The 21,320-nt window shown below is 40.3% G+C and overlaps 1 protein-coding gene across 8 annotated transcripts in view; it reads left to right on the top strand.

Annotated features, from left to right (window-relative positions):
• The window catches only part of mbnl2 (muscleblind-like splicing regulator 2), a 131,416-nt gene extending 116,248 nt beyond the window's left edge, over positions 1–15,168 (top strand). For all 8 annotated transcript variants that reach the window (XM_043691341.2, XM_043691338.2, XM_043691334.2 and 5 more), the window contains one exon: positions 11,325–15,168. In XM_043691341.2, coding sequence (XP_043547276.1) covers positions 11,325–11,464 — 140 coding nt within the window. In that variant the 3' untranslated portion in view covers positions 11,465–15,168. The remainder of the gene's footprint in view (positions 1–11,324) is intronic.
• The last annotated feature ends 6,152 nt before the right edge of the window (positions 15,169–21,320 follow it).

The raw sequence follows: 21,320 nt of genomic DNA, 5'->3' as shown, positions 1-21,320 counted from the left end.
GGACATTCCATGAGAGCATCATGTGTGAGAAGCCATAGAGAATCTAATTGAAATCCACATGGGGTGAGAAGCCTCTGCTTCGTGCAAAAGGCCTGTGGACCTGTTTATTTTTTTCAGTACTTGACCTACTCTGTTGCTGAATAAATGATTATCTATTTGTGCACTAGATATCTCTGGATCATCCCACTTTCAAGTATCCATACATTACAGGCCCTATTTGCCTTTGAGAGAGAAAGCAGCCATTACTGAGACTGAGCAATATCATTGTCTTCTGTTACAGTTTTTACCATATCAGCATTTGATATCAAGTGTTGTGTAGTGATGCTTCTCATAATGGGCAAGAGATTGAGAGAAATCCTGAGATATGCCCTTTTGACTCTTCGAACATCAAATAGTCTTCAATATTTCAGTGGGCACATAAACCACTAATGGGCCCTGAAATGCTTTTGTATCCTGTGTGACAGCATTTAACATGAGAGAGGTGCTTTGCACACCTTTTCTCAGCAAACCACTATAATATGAAGGAGAAGTGTCTATAGTCTGCATTAACAGTCTACGTAGTGCCACTCACCTGCACATTCTCTCTTTTCAGGTAAGTCGAATTCCTGTTTCCTAAAGTTGAACCTGCGTCTCAACACTCTCTTCAACAGTGCACTCCAGACCCTAGCTACTTGATACTGAGAGAAATGTTCCTCTCTTGCTTTTGCTTCATTGACCGATCACTTTAAATCTGTGCCTCATGATTACAACAATAGCTCCCTGTCTACTCTTTTTTTTCCTCCAAGGAAAAACACTCTTGCTTCAGAGAAGTTATCTTGGGGCAAGGATTTACATATTAATCATTCGAAACCTGCACCTCCATTCTAACTGATTTAATAGCCATCTAGGTTTGTTCAATACGTTTCCATAAGTTGTATGATCATTTGATCTTTAACTATGAATTCTTTATCCAATGTATTCTCTCTCTTTAGCTGCCTGAGGAAGGAGCCGGGGTTCAAAAGCTTGCAGTTTCAAATAAACCTGTCGGACTATAACCCAGTGTCATGTGATTTTTGACTTTGTTCAATCCAGTCCAACACTGGCACTTCCATGTCCTTTTCATTATTAGTTTCAGGAATGAAGAATTTCATTTTTTGAGCGTTTTTTTTCCCCCTGCAGTCCTTTCAATTCCTTCTCACCATTTCCAAAGTATGTTACCCAGAACTGGATGTAGTACTATAGCTGAGGTCAAACTGGTATCTTGTACAAGTTCAGCATAACCTCCTTGCTCTTGCACTTTGTGCCCGTACTAATAAAGCCAAGGCTATTCTGTATTAACCATGCCTGCTACTTTCAATAACTTTTGTATGTATGCGCAGATCCCTCTGCTCCTGCATCTCTTTAGAATTGTTCCCTTTAGTTTATATTGTCTTTTCTATGTTCTTCCTACCAAAATGAATAATTTCCCATTTATTTGTATTGAACTTTGTCTGCTACATGTGTGCCCATTCCACCAACTTATGTCTGTTTGAAAGTCTAAATTATCATTCTCTCAGTTCACCATGCTACCAATTTTCATATCATCTGCAAGCTTAAATTGTGCCCTGCACACTAAAGTTAAAGTCATTAGTATTTGTCAAGTAAAGAAGGTCATTGTTATTTCCCTGGGAAACTCCTCTACAAATCATCAACCAGTCCAAAAGTGATTCATTAACCACTGTTTTCTGTCAATAGTTAATTCTATCCTTGTTCCTACTGTCATAGAGTCTTAGAGATGTACAGCATGGAAACAGACCCTTCGGTCCAACTCGTTCATGCCGACCAGATATTCTAACCTAATCTAGTCCCATTTGTCAGCATTTAACCCATATCCCTCTAAACCCTTCCTATTCCTCTACCCATCCAGATGCCATGCCTTTTTAATGTTGTCATTGTACCATTCTCCATCACTTCCTCTGGCAGCTCATTCCATACATACACCACCCTCTGTGTGAAGAAGTTGTCCCTTAGGTCTCTTTTAAATTTCTCCCCTCTCACTCTAAACCTATGCCCTCTAGTTCTGGACTCCCCCATCCCAGGGACAAGACCTTGTCTGTTTGGCCTTTCCATGCCCCTCATGATTTTATAAATCTCCAAGGTCACCCCTCAGCCTCTGATGTTCCAGGGAAAACAGCCCCAGCCTATTCAGCTGCTCCCTAGAGCTTCAATCCTGATAACATCTTTGTAAATCTTTTCATGAACCCTTTCAAGTTTCATAACCTCTTTCCTATAGCAGGGAGACCAGAATTGCGCACACTATTCCAAAAAATGGCCTAACCAATGTCCTGCACAGCCTCAATATGACCTCCCAACTCCTTTACTCCATACTCTATCCAATAAAGGAAAGCATACCAAACTCCTCCTTCACTATCCTATCCACGTGCGACTCCACTTTCAAGGAATTATGAACCTGTACTCCAAGGTTTCTTTGTTCAACAACACCCCAGGACCTTATCATTAAGTCTATAAGTCCTGCTCTGATTTGCCTTTCCAAAATGTAGCAACTCACATTTATCTAAATTAAAATCCATCTGCTGCTCCTCAGCCCATTGGTCCATCTGATCAAGATCCCCTTGTACTCTGAGGTAACCTTCAATGTCCACTATATCTCCAATTGTGCTGTCATCTGCAAACTTACTAACTATGCTTCCTATGTTCACATCCAAATCATTTATATAAATGACGAAAAGCAGTGGTCCTTTTTATTCAAACAGCCTTAACCTTGCTTACCATTCTGTTGTGTGGCAACATATCAGGCATCTTATGGAAATCAATACACACCACATTGACATTACTCTAGTGAACCCTCTGTTGTCTAGCTTAATCAACTTAGAGCTTTCTGACATGATGCGCCCTTAAGAAATCCATGCTGCCTTTCTTTAATTTACTGACATTTGTGTATATGACTCTTAATTTTAACCCCAATTATTATTTCTAGTTGGTTCCCATCACTGAAGTTAAATTGATTGACATTTTGAACTGCAGAATATATGGCTAGCACTCATATATAGTAGTGTGCCAATATTATAATACACAATGTAATACACAGTGCTGTAGGGAGGACTGAGTTTAGAGTTCTGGGCTCTGATCTTGGCAAAACAACACATGGTGCCAGTTTTTGCAGGAGATAGGCTTTTCTGGTGTGTTACTGTACTAGGTAAGAAGTCACTGAGGTGGCCTGCTTCTTATGTCATCCTTGTCACCAAATCTAAGCACCAGTTGATAAATTCTATTCACAGAGCAATTCAGTGACTTGGCTACCTTTTTCTGAAGATCATTGTCTTCCCCAGCTCCACCCCCATCCCATTCCTCTTTTCTTCCCCAACCACTCATAATTAGGATGTTTACTTGCTATCATTTGTTATACTGCACTACTATATTAATTTAACTATGATGTTTAATCTATTCTGCTGATGTTTTCAATTTTAAAATTTGGTTACAGCTCTGCTTGGAATGGGTTACAGGACAAGTACTGGGAAAGGGTTGGGAAACAAAGATTTATTTTAGTTGGCAATTAAAAGGAGACAGTGTGATTGAACTAGGAGAAAATGAGGACTGCAGATGCTGCAGATCAGAGTCAAAGAGTACGGTGTTAGAAAAGCATAGCCGGTCAGGTAGTGTCCATGAAGCAAGAGAGTCAACTTTTTGAGCATAAGGGCTTAGACCCTAAACGTTGACTCTCCTGCTCCTCGGATGCTGCCTGACCGGCTGTGCTTTTCTAACACCACACTCTTTGACTCTGAGTCTGATTGAACACATTGGTGTATTTCCTTGGCACCAATATTGTTCTGATTGGTTTTGTGATTCTGTCGCAGATTCATAGAATAATCCTGGAATTAACTATTTAAGTTTAATCATGTGATGATTTGTTGTTCTATTGCAGTAACCATACATGGGTAACTATTAAAAGCAACAGTCTAACTCTGGCATTAGCTATGCTGGTAAACTTGGTGTCCATGGCCAAATATTGGCTCTCCAACGTTACACTGTTGGCCTAATTCTGGATAGCATTGTGTGTTATATTTCTGGAGCTGTGACTTGCATGACTTCAACTGGAAAACTACTTTGGAGTGGAGTATAATTTTCTTCAGACCAACTTTATGGGCCAAATAATCAAATGTAACTTGTGCACTCAAGAAGATTGTATATTCTAATATTTAAATAAATTCATAACAATGTAGGCAATAGCAAATTGGATTTTCCATTATAATTTATTCAAATTACGAGAAATCGAATACTAGTGTTTCCTTCGAGAGTTCTCATCAAAATCAAATGCTTGCGAGCAAATGGCTTAAAAAGGAACAGGATAACTATCTATCTGATGATGCATGTCAAGGTATAAGGAGTTATCAATTTGCTGTAGATTGGGTTGGTTACTCTTCAGGAAGAATTCAGAGTATGAAAAGGTAACAAGAAATAGGAGGTGGATCAGACCATTTGGTCCCTGAAGCCTACCCTCCCATTTAACAGAATCATGGCTGATCTGCCCCAAGTCTTACCTGTTCTTTCATGCCAGCTCATCATACCCATCAACTCCCGAGTATTTCAAAACCCTTACCTCCTTACTCTTTAGTGATCTAGACTTCACAGCTCTGTGGGATAGGGAATTCCAATTACAGTACTCTGAGAGATGAAATTCATTTGCATCTGAGTTATAAGTGTCCCTTTTTTTTCTGTAACTAGAACCACAGGATTGTTAAATTGCCGAAGGAGGCCATTCAGCCATCATGCTGAACCAGTGCTATTACCTATGTCCCTGATTCTTACTGGTAGAAACATATTCTCAACATTTATCCTGTCAATGCCAGTACATCCTTTCTTGAATACAGCCACCAAAACTGAGTGTGTGTATCATGAGTATACAGACAAGAATTTGCTAGTAAAACTATGAGCAGGATAATGAAGGCGGCATTTGGTATGCTTCCCTTCCTTGATCAGTGCATTGAGTATAGGAGTTGGGAAGTCATGTTGTGGCTATACAAGACATTGGTTCGGCCACTACTGGAATATTGTGTGCAAGTCTGGTCCCCCTGCTTTAGGAAGGATGTTGTGAAACTTGCAAGGGTTCAAAAAAGATTCACAAGGATGTTGCCAGGGTTGGAGGGTTTGAGCTGTCGGGAGATAGACTGGGCTGTTTTCCCTGGAGCGTCAGAGGCAATGGGGTGACCTTATAGCGATTTATAAAATCATGAGGGGCATGGATAGGATAAATAGACAAGGCCTTTTCCTCAAGAAGTGGCAACAAAATTAGAGGGCATTGGTTTAACATGAGGGGTAAGATTTAAAAGGGACCAAAGGAGCAATTCTTTTCATGCAGAGGGTAATGAACTGCGAGAAGAAATGGTGGAGGCTAGTACAATTGCAACATTTAAAAGGTATCTGGATGGGTTTACACAGATATGGGCCAAATGCTGGCAAATGGGACTAGATTTATTTAGGCTTTTTGGTTGGCATGGACAAGTTGGACCGAAGGGTCTGTTTCTGTGCTGTTTATTTTACCCAGTTGCCTTTTGATTCTGGAATATAATGGTGCAGATCCTTAGGTGATAAAATTAATAAAACAAATCTCTTGAGTGAACCTATACAAGGAACAGTCTTTCTTTTTAAGGTATTTTAATAATATCAACATATATTTGATTTGCACAGTTTGATGGTGTAAGACACTTGCCAGAGTATTATTATTTCATGATATTAGGTGATTTAGAGGTATTATAAATGTGATCAGAAGCTCTATCAAAACGTGATTTTAAGGTGCAAATATAGGTGGAGAATATGAGATTTAAGAAGCAAATCTGGAGTTTAGGGCCAAATCACCTGAAGGCATGGGCAGTAATGAGCGATTTAAAATTGAGGTTGCATGCAAGTCTATAATTAGAGAATAGCAGAGATTTTCGATGGCTATCAGGCTGCACAAGTCTAGTCAACATCTGAGCAACAGGGAGTCATGATTTGAAGGTAGTCTTCAATTGAAACAGGATAAGAAAGAGGAGAGCATTGGGACCAGGATGCTTAGGTGTAACTCATTTCACATCTTAATTCCCATTCTTATTTTTATATTTCCATTATAAATTCCTGTGTTTCTTTTATGATGGAAATCGCCAAATGTCATCTGTTAACATGGAAATTTTGTGTTTAATCCCCACATCCAATGACTGATGTAGATTTTGAACAGCTGGGCCCAGGCACTGACCCAATAGTCATAGGCTGCCAAGCTGAAAATGACCCATTTATTTATACTGTTTTCATTCCATTAACCAGTTCCCAATCAATGCCTCATCCCATGTGTTCCAATTTTGTTTATCAACCTTTTGTGCAGCACTGTGCCAGATCTTCTCAATACTCTGTTATATCCTCAAAAAATGTTCCCAACAAGTTTGTCAACTGTAATTTCCCTTTCATAAAGCCATTTTGACTCTGCCTAATCCTGCAGTTATTTTCTCAGCATCCTGTCATTGCATCCTTTATTATGGATTCTTGCACTCCTCTGCAGCTGATATTGAGCTAACTCATCTACAGAACCCTTTTTTTTTTCTATCCTTTTTCTTTCTTAAACAGTGGTGTTACATGGCCAACTTCTAAACTGCAAGAATCATTTCAGAGTGTCTCTAGCAGTTGGAACAATGACCGCCCATGCATCTAACATCTCTATAACCACCTCTATGAACACATTGATTTGGATCTTCTGGTCCAGGGTATTTATCACCTTTTTAAGTCCCATTGATTTATCTAGTGATATTTATGGCTTACAGTTCCTCACTTACACAAGACAGTTGTACATGCATTGCTATTCTGTGTCTCCATTTGGTGACTATTTTTTTACCCAGCAACATTTTATCAGCTTTTCACCTCAGAATAAACACATTTTATGCTGAGGTGCTTCTGTTGCTGGCACAAAGCTGAATGTTGTGCTGCAGCATTAATTAATAAATAAATAATTATATGAGCACTTAAGTCAAACATGCTGCAAGATATAGTGCCTATACTGACAAAAATGGATACCTTTTTTAAATAAAATGAAAAGAAAGAACAAATCTTGGTAATGTTGCTCATAGAGTATATTTTATTTTACTCCACATTTTTTAAAAAAGTACATTTTGCAATTAAAAGCACATCAGATTATGACATTTGGCCTGAAATTGCATTCTTTGGAAAATGAATTAACATTAAATCAGAATTATGAAATAAACATAAACACCGTGGGCTCAGTGGTTAGCACTGCTGCCTCACACCGCTCGGGATCCAGGTCAATTCCTGCCTCAGGCAACTGTCTGTGTGGAGTTTGCACGTTCACTGTGTCTGCGTGGGTTTCCTCTGGGTGCTCCGGTTTCCTCCCACAGCCCAAAGGTATGCAGGTTAGGTGAATTGGCCACACTAAATTGCCTGTAGTGTTAGGTGTATTAGTCAGGGGTAAATATAGGGGTTGGGTTTCTTTTCAGAGGGTCGGTGTGGACTTGTTGGGCTGAAGGGCCTGTTTCTACACTGGAGGAAATCTAATCTAATCATACTTCTTGCTGATACTCTTCCTGAACACCTGATTTTTATTTTCACTGATCTGAAACTGTTGATATTAAAAAGAAGCAAACATAGACGTATGCATTCTTCTATGCGGGCTTATGAAATATCTGCAAATGATTGAAAACTGTTTTATCTTTGTATCTCATCCATTATGGTCAGAAGAGTCCCATTGTCAGTTATCGTTGAAGGGGTTCCTTCAGACAAGTGCCATGACATTATAATAAACGACTGTGGATGCTGAAAATCTGAAACAAAAGCAGACATTGCTGGAAAAACTCAGCAGGTCTAGCAGCATCTATGGAGTGGGGTAGAGTTAATGTTTCAACTTCAGTTATCTATCTTCACCTTAAATTTATGAAGAAGGTCACTGGATTCAACATTAACTCTGCTTTCTCTCCACTGATGCTGCCAGACCTGCTGAGTTTCTCCACCAGCTTGTTTTTGTGCCTTGACACTATGCCTTGCCTCTCTCCAACAAGTCTGTAAGGGCATTCATAAAATCTTGCAAGAGCTGTAATGTCCTGACCTAAATGTATCAATTATCGACACCACGGAGCGAGACACATGAAATGATTATTGATCTTGTTCACGCTACCTTGCTGTATGTAAATTCCCTGCCATGTGTACCTACTTAAAAACATGAGCTGCATAAACGGTGCTTCATTGGCTATGAAAAGGCCCGTCAGGACATGAACAACACAGGAATGCATATTCTTTCTATTATACTGAGTTTCTGTCCAACCCAGCAAGTTAGACGGAGCCCTTCTGTCGTCAAATCAAAATGAACAGAAAGGAATGATATAATAACCCAGTTTTTATCGAGGAAGCTATGATTTGAATAATCATGCAAAGTTTTCAAAAGCTGCTTAAAAGTAAATCTTTATTTGTTTGAAGTATCACTGACCTATCTCTGGAATTTCCGCTAGGGATTACCTTATGAGTAGGTGTATACATGGTATTCCTGAGCATAATAATAATTGCTATTTACAGGGGCAATCTGAGTGAAATCAGTTTTAAAAATTCAGTGCCTTTTAAAGGTATTCTTTAGCTGTCATACCACATGTCTCAACTGCAGTGTAATGCGAAACAGACTGGATGCTCTTGTGAGGAGTGTGCAGACCAGGAAATCAGCTATGTTGTCCAAAGTTGTATGTTAACACATAGCTTACATCAATTTTTGTAGGGCTTTTAAAATTGTGCCTTCCTGGCTATTGAACTCTCATTCTAAAATAAAAGTTCAGGAAGAAGTCAGAACTTTGAGAGGGTTTGACCAAGTCCTGAGGATAGGAAATTGCCTGGAATCTGTACGCTGGATTTGGAATTTTGTATTTATCTTGAAAAGTCAGAAGTACAATCAAGTTTCGTTACTTTCTGTGAAAGAACTAATGTAATATTATCTATCACTGATATAATTGCAAACTCCCTTCAAGAGTTGGATTTTCATTTGCCATCGGGAGCAGTGAATTGACAATGGGTGCTCCAAGTATTGCACTCTTTTTCTTGCAACTTGCAGAACCATCTTCAGGCTGTTAATTGAAATATTTTAAAAAATATATTCTTAGGATGATGGTATCACTGACGAAGCCAGTTTTTGTTATGTTTTTTAAGCAACTTGCTCTGATGTTGTTACACACCTGTGGAGCAGGTGGGATTTTATTGCATTTCCCTAATTGCCCTTGAGGAGATTATGCTTTCTTCAGCTGTTGCAGTGTGCATTGTAGTCTATTAGGGGTCAGTCACATTGTCCTGGGTTTGCAGTAAGGCGAAAGACACCAGTCAGCCTTCCTTAAAGTAAAATGTTGGGTTTTTATGACAGTCCAATATTTTTGTGATCTCCATTACTAACATTAGCTTTTTTCTTCCATATTTACTTCATTAACAACCCAAATCTAATCAATTGCACCTTCAATTTTCAATTGATTTCCAGCCTCAGCAGCTTTTTTGGGGATAAATTTTCAAATTTCCACTTTTTTGTGAAGTAGTGCTTCTTGACAAAATCTCCGAACACCTTGGCTCTAATGTCAGTGTTCTGCTCCCTGGTTTTGGACTCCCCCACTGGAAGAAATCATTTTTCTCTGTCAACCTGATAAGATCTACTGATCATATTAAATCCCAAAATTAGGTTGGCTATTAATCTTCTATACTGGAGAGAATACAAGTCTAAGTGGATGGTCATAATTTTACATGGATACTTTGTGTCCATCTAACAGAAGCCTGCACCTTTTGTCAGGTATTTGTTGACCATCCATTCAGGATGTAAGCATACCTGTTGCTCAACAATGTTTGGACTGGATGAGGTTTTATTTTAAACCAAGATAAGTTGTTATTAATTCTTGATAGCCAGTCTGACTCAGGAACAGAACCTGAAGGGGTAGACCGGTCATAACAATTCTTAGATTATTAACAGTCAAATCTATATAATGGTACAGACTAGCTCTTGCACAGATGGAGTGATTCTAGTTGAACACATGGGAGGTAGTTAACCAAATCGCACTGCGAAACTGTACAACATCAATGGTTACATTCCTACAACGTGTATGAACTTGAGGTTCTTTGACTCTTGCCCACTCCCAATTTGCAGCGATACTTTATAGAATAGAATCCCTACAGTGTGGAAACAGACCCTTCGGTCCAACAAGTCCACACTGACCCTCTGAAGAGTAACCTACCCAGACCCATTCCCCTACCTTATATTTACCCCTGACTAATGCACCTAACCTACACATTCCTGAACACTATGGGCAATTTAGCATAGACAATTCACCTGATCTGCACATCTTTGGATTGTGGGAAGAAACCGGAGCACCTAGAGGAAACCCACACAGACACTGGGAGAATGTACAACCTCCACACAGACAGTTGCCCGAGGCTGGAATTGAACCTGGGTCTGTGGCGCTTTGAGCAGCAGTGCTAGCCACTGTGCCACTCTTAAAAAATTTCAAATTTAGCAGACTCCTTATTAGCCAATCAAATCACAGTCCTCTTGGACATCACTATTCAGTTTCCCCCCCTCAATGTCCTGCCTTCCGTGGCTGCAGTCCATTCTAACCCACTTAGCTCCAGTCCTGGACTACTGGCTCCACTACCAACAAATGTTTCAGTAGCACATCTCTCTTCCACCTTTCTCCCCATGCCTCTTTACTTTGGTTAGAGGAGAAGGAAAGGAGGGAAACCCTACAGGATGTAGTGTTTCTAAACTTAATAAGTTTTGATACGGGGAGAGTAGCATATACTTGTCAGACTTGTCTGCTTTTTTTGACTTTATTAGTTTATTGAAGACTCAATCATCTTCATTGGTGTCCATGCAAGTCAACTAAGATGACCTAATGAAAACCTAGTGTAGTTAGGTTTCAGAATTCAGCATACTGGACATTTGAATTAGCTGAAACACTCTGAAAGCATATAACGTTCCTCATTTACTTGCTGTGCTAAATCTGCATTATTAAATTTGCCCTGGTATGATACAACAGAACATATCTTCATTTGTGGACCTGTCAAAATTGTTTAGTCCTAGTTGAGCATTTGAATCGGTGCATTCACAGTTCTCTAGTTGGAATATGAGATTGCAGTTTTGTACAATGTTAATATTTGGTAGTTTCTAAATTTCTGGTGATAGGCAAGCATTGCATAAAAATATTTTCCTGTGTGGTTTCCATAGCAACCTGCATGTTTATTTGAAGTGATCAAGACTATTTATTTTCTTTAAAGGCTGTTTGCAAATATTTGCAATGACTTCACCGTTACATGATGTTAAACCTTGCTAAATTATTTTTCTTTTAAATATCTCTCAGGTCATACTGAAATAGTGAACCAGAAGCAAATGAATTCCCAAGACATCTCTATGGAAACTCATGAACAGGCTTATTGTAAATACTATCCTCTTCCCTCCCCACCTGCATCTATATTAGGCTTACCACAGCCAGCATGCTAACCAAATTAAGAGAAAATCTATTTAGATTAAGCAAGACTACAAAATCATGACAGGAAATGCATCATAAATTTATGGATGTAGATGTGTTCAGACACATATTTAATATTCATATATCCTGTAAATAACCCTAGCACTATGACAAATGTTACAATCAAAGAGAATAGTATATTTACTTTCTGATGTCTCATTTTGTGGAGATGTTTTGCCATTACATTCTATAAAGAGTGTGATATGGTTATATTGTTAATCTGTTATGAGATCATTGTATACAAAAAAGACAGCACCTACAGGGTTGGAAGAATCCTCACAGACATTTGCAGAAAATAATACTCCACAGAAAACAGAAACCCATTTTGAAAATTAGTGTACAAAATGGGTTTTTAATTTTTCAGTAGTAACCTAATCAATCACTGGAAAAAAATATTTGATCAATAATGATCAACGGTTTTTTTTAACAGAACAAACGTGAGTAGTGACTTTTAATAAAACTACAATATTTTTAAATGAACACACTGGGTATAAACTTCATAGTAATCTGAAACATTGCACAGAAGTAATTTAACTTATCAAGGTTTGTTGTCTTTAGATTGTTTATGCCTTTGTTGCCTAACAAGCAAAACATGAAAGGATGTCCTTCTCAATGCAATACAGTAAGTTTGAGTCGTTAGGTCTTACATTGGCAACAAAAGATGGAGGATCCTTTAGTTTGTCGAGGCAACTTATTTCCAAATATGATGAAAAACTCTGAAATCAAGACCTCGACACTGATCCTTTTGAAAGCAGACTAGAAATGTGGAATTGCAGAGAATGTGGCTAGCTACAGAGTCAGACAGGATTACTTGCAGAGACAAAGCTTGTCTGTTTTATTGCAGCTATAGTTGTGCTTGTTCAAGATATCCACTGTGTTAAAAAAGATTCTTCTGACTCTGAAAGGTGCACCATATTATAAATTCATTTATAATCTAGAACATGATATATGTAACAGTGCCTAAAGAAAGTGGGACAATTATTCACAAGTATGTGCGAAGTGTAAGTTGTACCAAAACTGTATTTTGTGTGTTTTTTCACATTAGTAAAGCAGACAATTTAGCTGGCAAAATTTGATGAAAATCTAGTTGGAGTATAGGTTGAGAGGAAAAATTAGCTTTTTTAAAAAGAAATATTCTTTTTCTAACAAAAAGGCTCTTCCCAAATAAAATTGCACCCTAATTTCACTATTCTCGTTTTACTGGCAACAGTGCAAAAGCGGGGGTTGGTAATTTTATTTTTTTCTTTAAGCCAAATTATAATCCTAAGACTGTAAATCTTACCAAATTTATTGTCTTCATTTTACAAGTCACAAAATCCAATAGTGACTCTAATATAAAGTTTAGAAGAGGCATCAGATACAATAGAGCATTGTTCAACAAAATTAGTTTGTAATGTCTAAAAATTAAACACAGAAAATACATGAAGACTGTAGTATAACATTTGAATTCTGTCATTGTGTTGATTTTAGTGCCAGGATAGCAATCAGTAACCACAATAAAGTCAGCATGCAGCAGATACAAAAATAAAAACTTTTTATATTTTTTAATTGTACCTTGTATTTAAAGAATTATTGTTTCAAGACTTAATCAACATTTTAGCTAGATCCATCCAGCATAATGATTAGAAATTAGTTAGTAGCTTGAACAAAATCTTTATTGTGTTGAAAGTATTTACCATTTTCATAATAGGTTTATCTTTTTATAAGATTGGTTTTCTGATAAGGTATGTTTATGATTTTATAATAGAATTGGTCTTAAAGATAATGTGTAGTATTGTTTTTCTTCGTTTGTTAAACTTTTTTCTTACTGAGGGTTAGTAGTCATTTTTAATCCTTACTTAGACACACATGGAGTTCAACTAACACAAGTCAACTGAAATTATGGTTATACAGTGAGAAGATACATCATATCAGAAATCATATCACAATGATACTTTCAAATGCCAATGCAAATGCCCATTGTGATTAATTCAATAGCTAATACATCATAATAAATTTCTCGGATTTGTGTTTGTTTTTAAAGCTCTGTTTCTATTTTCCAAGCATACTCATTATTCAACGATATTATGTTTTTATCTGTTGTGCAACAACGCAGTACTTTTCATCAAAGTTATGATGTAATAGCAATAATTTCTGCTATGAAATAGTGTACCAGGCTTAAAAGCTTGTTGCACTATGGTGAAAATGCCTCACTTTTTGGCCACAGCACTTACCCAGCGCACTTAGTTTTTTTGTGAGGCTTCATACTCCACCTCAACAAATTTTATTGCCTAATTAGAATTTTACATTGTATAAGTTGAACTTAACTTGAAATAATTATATGTCACAATAAAAGCATGAATTATATGTAACATTATGGTTGTTTTGGTTTTAAGAATAGATGAAATTGTATGTTTTTACATCAGTTTCCCAACTGACAAAGTGGGCCATTTGACCTGCAGATATTGACTTTGTGTCATCTGTGTACTGTCAGATGGTAAAATATTGATACTGTTTGAATATTTTCAAAAAGGTGCATCCAAGGAACATTTTGCTTTAGTGTTCTCAAACAAAAGGGTTTGTTGTTTCTGAAGTGTTATGACTGTCTCAGAGTTAGCATGCAGCTAAAATATTTGATCCTGGTGATGTACAAATATGGATAACATATCTTGTTGCACTTATGTACATAGTAAATATGTAATAAAGCTGTCTTTATATTGTAAAATGAGCAGCAGAGGTTTTTAAATAAAAACTAAATACTCCGTTCAAAGCGTTCTCATGAGAGGGGCAGTTGTGTGTGAATTGTAACTGTTTACTGAAATATAATATATTTCCTATTGGAATACTTCGCAGTTAACACTTAAACTGTATTTTTAAAAGCTATATGTAAAAATTGTATGCTGCAATTTTTGTTCAGAAATGAACTTTCAAGCCTCTTTTGGGGGTGTACTAACAATATTTAATCTCTCATGCTTGTAGTTTTGAGCAAAGGTAAAATATTCAAACCATATCATAAAAGCTTGACAGTCAAACAGCATCCCACCCCAAAACAGAACATTCTTAGCCAAACAAAAAGCAATTTGTGTCCCCTTTTAACTCTACCTTATTTGCAATTTACTGGATTGTAATGTCAAGAATTATCTAATGCCATACTAAAGAGTCATGGATGTTTGTAGTCAATGCAATGTGATTTCTATGTTCATTTCACTGATCATTAAAATGATCCATAGTGTGTTAGGTTGGAAATAATCAGTCAAGCTCTTCTGGCGAATGCCTGGAAAGCATTCTTATTAATATTTCACAAAACCAGTTTGGACTGTATACTAATAACTCCAGCCAAATAACTTCTCTAGCCATGGTGATGTTTGGTGAATCTTAACGGTTGAAGAATGTAATAGCTCCACTCACAGGTTGCAGTCCACGAACACACGGGCATATATGGAGCACAGTTAGTGATACTCGTGCCATCGGCTTTGGTGATCTGTCACTTTGCAATGAAATTATTTGTCTGTATACAATTTGTCCACTTCCCAGGTGTACCATTCTGACTGAACTTTCACTGTAATACTGCCAGATTGTCGTGTTTATGCTTCAGTTATGTCATATATTGAATGAGATTCACTTATGTTTTTTGAAAATACATCTATTTGTTTTATGACCATTGAGGGGAAAATAAAGAAATATTTGGGAAAAAAAATTGTGTTATTTCTGAATTCTTAATCCATTTGTACACAAGCAGATTTTTTGCGTATATTCTAGAATAATGCCAACTACATAGAAACATGTAGCCCTTCAGACCTGTTCCACCATTCATGATGTAGAGGAGCTGCTGTTGGACTGGGGTAGACAAAGTTGGAAATCACACAGCACCCAGGTTATAGTTCAACAGGTTTATTTGGAAGTACAAGCTTTCAGAGCACTTACTCTTCCTCCAGGTAGTTAATGGGACCACCAGCTATCTGACGAAGGAGCAGCGCTCCAAAAGCTTGTACCTATTGAACTATATCCTGGTACTGTGTGATTTTCAACTTTGACCATTCAGTACAATCTTGGCTGATCATGTAACTCTGTGCCCTTGTTCTTGCTTTCGCCTCGTTCTCTTTAGTCCCAAAACAATATCGAACTACTTTTTGAAAGCATTCAGTGTTTTGGCCTCAACCACTTTCTGTGGCAGAGAATTCCACAGATGCTCCACTCTCATCTCCGTCCTAAATGGCCTACCCTGTAAGCTTTAGAGTGGTTCTGGATTCCCCAGTCATCAGGAGCATCCTGCATTTACTCTGTCTCGTTATGTTAGAACTTTATAGGTTTCTATGAGATTGCTCCCCCTCATTCTTCTAAACTCCAGTGAATTTAGACCTAACCAATCCAATTACTCTTCATACGTCAGTCCTGCCATGCCAGGAATCAGTCTGGTAAAACCTCATTGCACTCCCTCCGTAGCCAGAACATCATTCTTCAGATAACAAAACCATAACTACACCTACTACTACAGGTGCCATCTCACCAAGGTCTTGTACATTGCAGCAAGACATCACTGCTCCTGTGTTCTGATCCTCTCTATGAAGGCCAACGTAACATTTGCCGCCTTCGCTGCACCTGCATGCTTACTTTCAGTGACTAGTGTGTAAGGAAACTCTGATCTTTTTGCACATCCAATTTTCCCAATCTTTCACCATTCAGATAAAATAGTCTGCCTTCCTGTTTTTGCTTCCAAAGTGGGTAACCTCGCATTTATCTATATTGTACTTCATTTGCCATGTATTGCCCCATTCTATCAATTTGTCCAAGTTAATGCTAACTTAGTATTTTTTTGAAAGATGCTTAGCCAAAGCTTTTTCTTAAAAGATTAAAAGTGGAAAATTCTGAAAATTGTCAGTGATCAGACAGGATGAGTGGAAAGAGACTGAATCTAACTCACTTTTTTGTTTTGAAAACTTATTTAGGTAGTTAAAATTGAGCCCTTAAGTTTTGGATTGATCTTCTACCAGAACAATGGGGATTTGGAGATTAACAGTTTTTAAACTAAGTACAAAGCTAGGATACGATTTGTGATGGGATGGAGGATAAGAGAGATTCAGTGACCAAATTGATAATTGCTTTGCACCAAGGTGTGATAATGAGATAAATAAAGTAAAAAATAGCTCCAGCGTAGCTGTAAATAGTAGTACAAGTAGTCTTTTACTGTTTGTTTCCTTTGACTGGATTTGTTTAGACATTAAGGTTGTTGGCGATACTTTTGAATTTCAATGGTTCTTTATTGCTAGGTAATACCCATTGTAATTGAAGTTCTAAAGTAAGCTGGGTTTAAAATAAAAAGAGCTTTCACGCAGTAGTTAAATGCTAGAAATGCTCTCCAGGTCAGGTGGCAACTGTGGAAAAGGAAGCGGAGGCAATGAGTTTTCATAACTGGAAAATGTAAATGAAATCCAGAACAGTGAGTGCTGGAAATCCAAAACACAAACAGAAATTGCTGGTGAAACTCAGCAGTGCATCTGTGGGAGAAAACTGTAAAGGTCCAGGGACTTTTTGTCAGAGCTCAAAGTTAAGAGATGTAACAGATTTTAAACAAGTACAGAGACAAGAAAAGATGGGGAAGGTGGGTGGGCTAAGAACAATGGAGTCTTTGCAGGACTCCATCCCATTCTCCCAGTTCCTTCACCTACATTCGGATGACGTGGCATCCTTCTTCCGTGACTATGGTTTCCCACCCACTGTGGTTGACTGGCCCTCAACTGCATCTGGGTAAAAACAATGACTGCAGATGCTGGAAACCAGATTCTGGATCAGTGGTGCTGGAAGAGCACAGCAATTCAGGCAGCATCCGACAAGCAGCAAAATCGACGTTTCACGCAAAAGCCCTTCAGGAATAAAGGCAGAGATCCTGAAGCATGGAGAGATAAGCTGGAGGAGGGTGGGGTTGGGGAGAAAGTAGCATAGAGTACAATAGGTGAGTGGGGGAGGAGATGAAGGTGATAGGTCAGGGAGGAGAGGGTGGAGTGGATAGGTGGAAAAGGAGCGAAGCAGGTCGGACAAGTCCGGACAAATCAAGGGGACAGTGCGGGCTGGAAGTTTGAAACTAGGATGAGGTGGGGGAAGGGGAAATGAGGAAGCTGTTGAAGTAGCTTCAGGGCAGAGGAAATGACCTGGGAGTTGCAGTGGGAGAGGGAATCCCTGAGATTCTTGTAGAGAGAGGAGGAAAACTTCTTCAAGGCAGGCATCCTTGCAAGAGGATTCGCAGTAGGGTTAAAATCAACGAGGTAAAAACAATGACTGCAGATGCTGGAAACCAGATTCTGGATCAGTGGTGCTGGAAGAGCACAGCAATTCAGGCAGCATCCGACGAGCAGCAAAATCGACGTTTCGGGCAAAAGCCCTTCAGGAATAAAGGCAGAGAGCCTGAAGCGTGGAGAGATAAGCTAGAGGAGGGTGGGGGGTGGGGAGAAATCTCAGGGAGTCCCTCTCCCACTGCAACTCCCAGGTCATTTCCTCTGCCCTGAAGCTACTTCAACAGCTTCCTCATTTCCCCTTCCCCCACCTCATCCTAGTTACAAACTTCCAGCTCCGCACTGTCCCCTTGATTTGTCCGGACTTGTCCAACCTGCCTAGCTCCTTTTCCACCTATCCACTCCACCTTCTCCTCCCTGACCTATTACTACACTGGCCCCACCCCCCATCTTTTCCTTCGCTACATTGATGACTGTATCGGCGCTACCTCGTGCTCCCACGAGGAGGTTGAACAGTTCATCCACTACACTAACACCTTCCACCCCAACCTCAAATTCACCTGGACAGTCTCGGACTCCTCCCTCCCCTTCCGAGACCTTTCTGTTTCTATCTCAGGCGACCGAATCAACACGGACATCTACTACAAACCAACCGACTCCCACAGCTACCTGGACTACACCTCCTCCCATCCTGCCCCCTGTAAAAACGCCATCCCATTCTCCCAATTCCTTCGTCTCCGCCGCATCTGCTCCCAGGAGGACCAGTTCAAAATACGTACAACACAGATGGCCTCCTTCTTCAAGGACTGCAATTTCCCCCCCGACGTGGTCGACGGTGCCCTCCACCGCATCTCCTCCACTTCCCGCTCCTCCGCCCTTGAGCCCCGCCCCTCCAACCGCCACCAGGACAGAACCCCACTGGTCCTCACCTACCACCCCACCAATCTCCATGTACAGCGCATCATCCGCCGTCACTTCCGCCACCTCCAAACAGACCCCAGCACCAAGGATATATTTCCCTCCCCTCCCCTATCAGCTTTCCGTAGAGACCACTCCCTCCGCGACTCCCTTGTCAGATCCACACCCCCCACCGACCCAACCTCCACTCCCGGCACCTTCCCTTGCAACCGCAGGAGGTGCAACACTTGCACCCACACCTCCCCCCTCACTTCTCTCCAAGGCCCCAAAGGAAACTTCCATATCCGCCACAGATTCACCTGCACCTCCACCCACATCATCTACTGCATCCTCTGCAGCCGGTGTGGCCTCCTCTATATTGGGGAGACAGGCCGCCTACTTGCGGAGCGATTCAGAGAGCACCTCTGGGCCACCCGGACGAACCAACCCAACCACCCTGTAGCACAGCATTTCAACTCCCCCTCCCACTCCACCGAGGATATGCAGGTCATTGGACTCATCCACCGCCAAACCACAACAACGCGACGGTCGGAGGAGGAGCGTCTTATCTTCCGACTGGGAACCCTCCAACCACAGGGGATGAACTTGGACTTCACCAGTTTCTTCATCCCCCCTCCCCCCACCTTGTCTCAGCCGAATCCCTCCAGCCCGGCACCGCCTTCCTGACCTGCAGTCTTCTTCTTGACCTCTCCGCCTCCATCCTACTCCGACCTATCACCCTCACCTTGACCTCTTTCCACCTATCACATTTCCAACGCCCCTCCTCCAAGTCCCTCCTCCCTACCTTTTATCTTCTCCTGCTGAACACTCTCTGCTCATTCCTGAAGAAGGGCCTGTGCCCGAAACGTCGAATCTCCTGTTCCCTGGATGCTGCCTGACCTGCTGTGCTGTTCCAGCAATAAAGTTTCAACTATTACCTTCATCTCCTCCCCCACTCACCTATTGTACTCTATGCTACTTTCTCCCCACCCTCACCCTCCTCTAGCTTATCTCTCCACGCTTCAGGCTCTCTGCCTTAATTCCTGATGAAGGGCTTTTGCCCGAAACATCGATTTTGCTGCTCGTCGGATGCTGCCTGAATTGCTGTGCTCTTCCAGCACCACTCAACTGCATCTGACCTATCAGCTGTGCTTCCACTCTTGCCCCTCCCATCACTCACAACAGCGTGATCATGTTCCCCCTTGTCCTCCCTTTTCATTCCACCGGCCTCTGCATTCAAAAGCTCATTCTCTATTTCAGACAATTCCAGTAGAATGCTACCACCAAACGCATCTTCCCCTTACTCCCCCTCTCTGCGTTTCGCAGGGATTGTTCCCTCTGGGAAACCCTGGTCCATTTCACAACCACCAACACCACCCACCTCTCCTCGGCATTTTCCCTTGTAAACACAGAAGGTGCAACCTCTGCCCCTTCACCTTCTCCCTGCTCACCATCCAAGGGCCTAAACGGTATTGTATTCGCTGCACCCAATGTGGCCTACTCTGGAGAAACCAAATACAGGCTGTGTGTCTGCTTTGCAGAACACCCCCGGTCTGTGCGTAAGCCGGACCCCGACCTTCCCGTAGCCGGTCATTTTAACACATAGCCTGCTCGTATGCCCACAGGTCTGTCCTCGTATGCTGCAGTGTTCCAGTGAATATCAGCGCAAATTGGATGAACAACATCTCATTTTCAGACTAAGCACTTTACAACTTTCTGGACTCGATATTGAGTTCAAAACCTTCAAATTGTGAACCATTTCTTTCCTTTTTAGCTTGTTAGCATGTTCCCCCATCCCAGTTACTGTCTTTTCAAGTGTGGCAGGAGGCACACCACCATTGTTCTGCCATTCTCACATTCCGATCATTTAATCTAAACTACTAACCTCCTCTCCACCAGCACCCTACACCCATTATTCTTTCCCCCACTCCTTCACCAAACTATAGCATAAATGCTGTCCCTCCACACTTCACCAGCTCTGAAGAGACATCTAGACTCAATGTTGGCTTGCCTGACCACCTGTGATTTGCAGACCTCCAGTTGTTTTCAGAGCAATAGGAAAGATTTGTGATAGAGTGGAGAGCAGGCAAGATCAGGTCGCAAAAGGGATGATGCAAGATAGAATAAGCTGATAACAGAGCAAGTGTAGAACCAAGAGATATTTCTATAAAATTCTTCTACATGGGAAACAATCAAAAAACAGCTGCTGTCTATGGGAAAACATGGAACAGTTATGATTTCAATCTTCAGTTTGGAAGGACTATAAACTGCCTCATTGAAAGATAAGGTACTATTCCCAAAGCTTATGTTGGGCTTCCATTGAGCAGAATAGGAGGCTGAGCAGACTGTGGAAGGAAAGCAGAGAATTTAAATAACAGGTAACCAGAAACTCCTAGATTATGCTTATAGATTGAAGTGAGGTGTCCTACAAAGAGGGTGTCTAATCTATCTAAAGGAAACCACAGCATAAGTAAACTTGTAACTATAAAGATTCTGAGTACATAACCTGCATGGAATTATATGTTCTCATCTGTACATCAAAGTACAAACATCGAGAGTTGTTAGGAAGACAAATCGTTGGTCACAACGCTCTCAAATGAAACACATAATCACTTCTGTACCTGTGCAGCAATATTCTACAAGTAAACTGACTTGATTATCCAGCCATCAACTAGACACTCACATCAAAGCCACTCAATATCAATTTATATGACTACACCAAGGA

The sequence above is a fragment of the Chiloscyllium plagiosum genome, unplaced genomic scaffold (genome assembly GCF_037043375.1).
Source record: "Chiloscyllium plagiosum isolate Xiang-an unplaced genomic scaffold, Cpla_swu_hap1 HiC_scaffold_6, whole genome shotgun sequence".
In the NCBI taxonomy this organism is placed as follows: Eukaryota; Metazoa; Chordata; class Chondrichthyes; order Orectolobiformes; family Hemiscylliidae; genus Chiloscyllium; species Chiloscyllium plagiosum.
The sequence above is the reverse complement of the archived record's forward strand: the minus strand, read 5'-3'. Positions and strand labels throughout refer to the sequence as shown.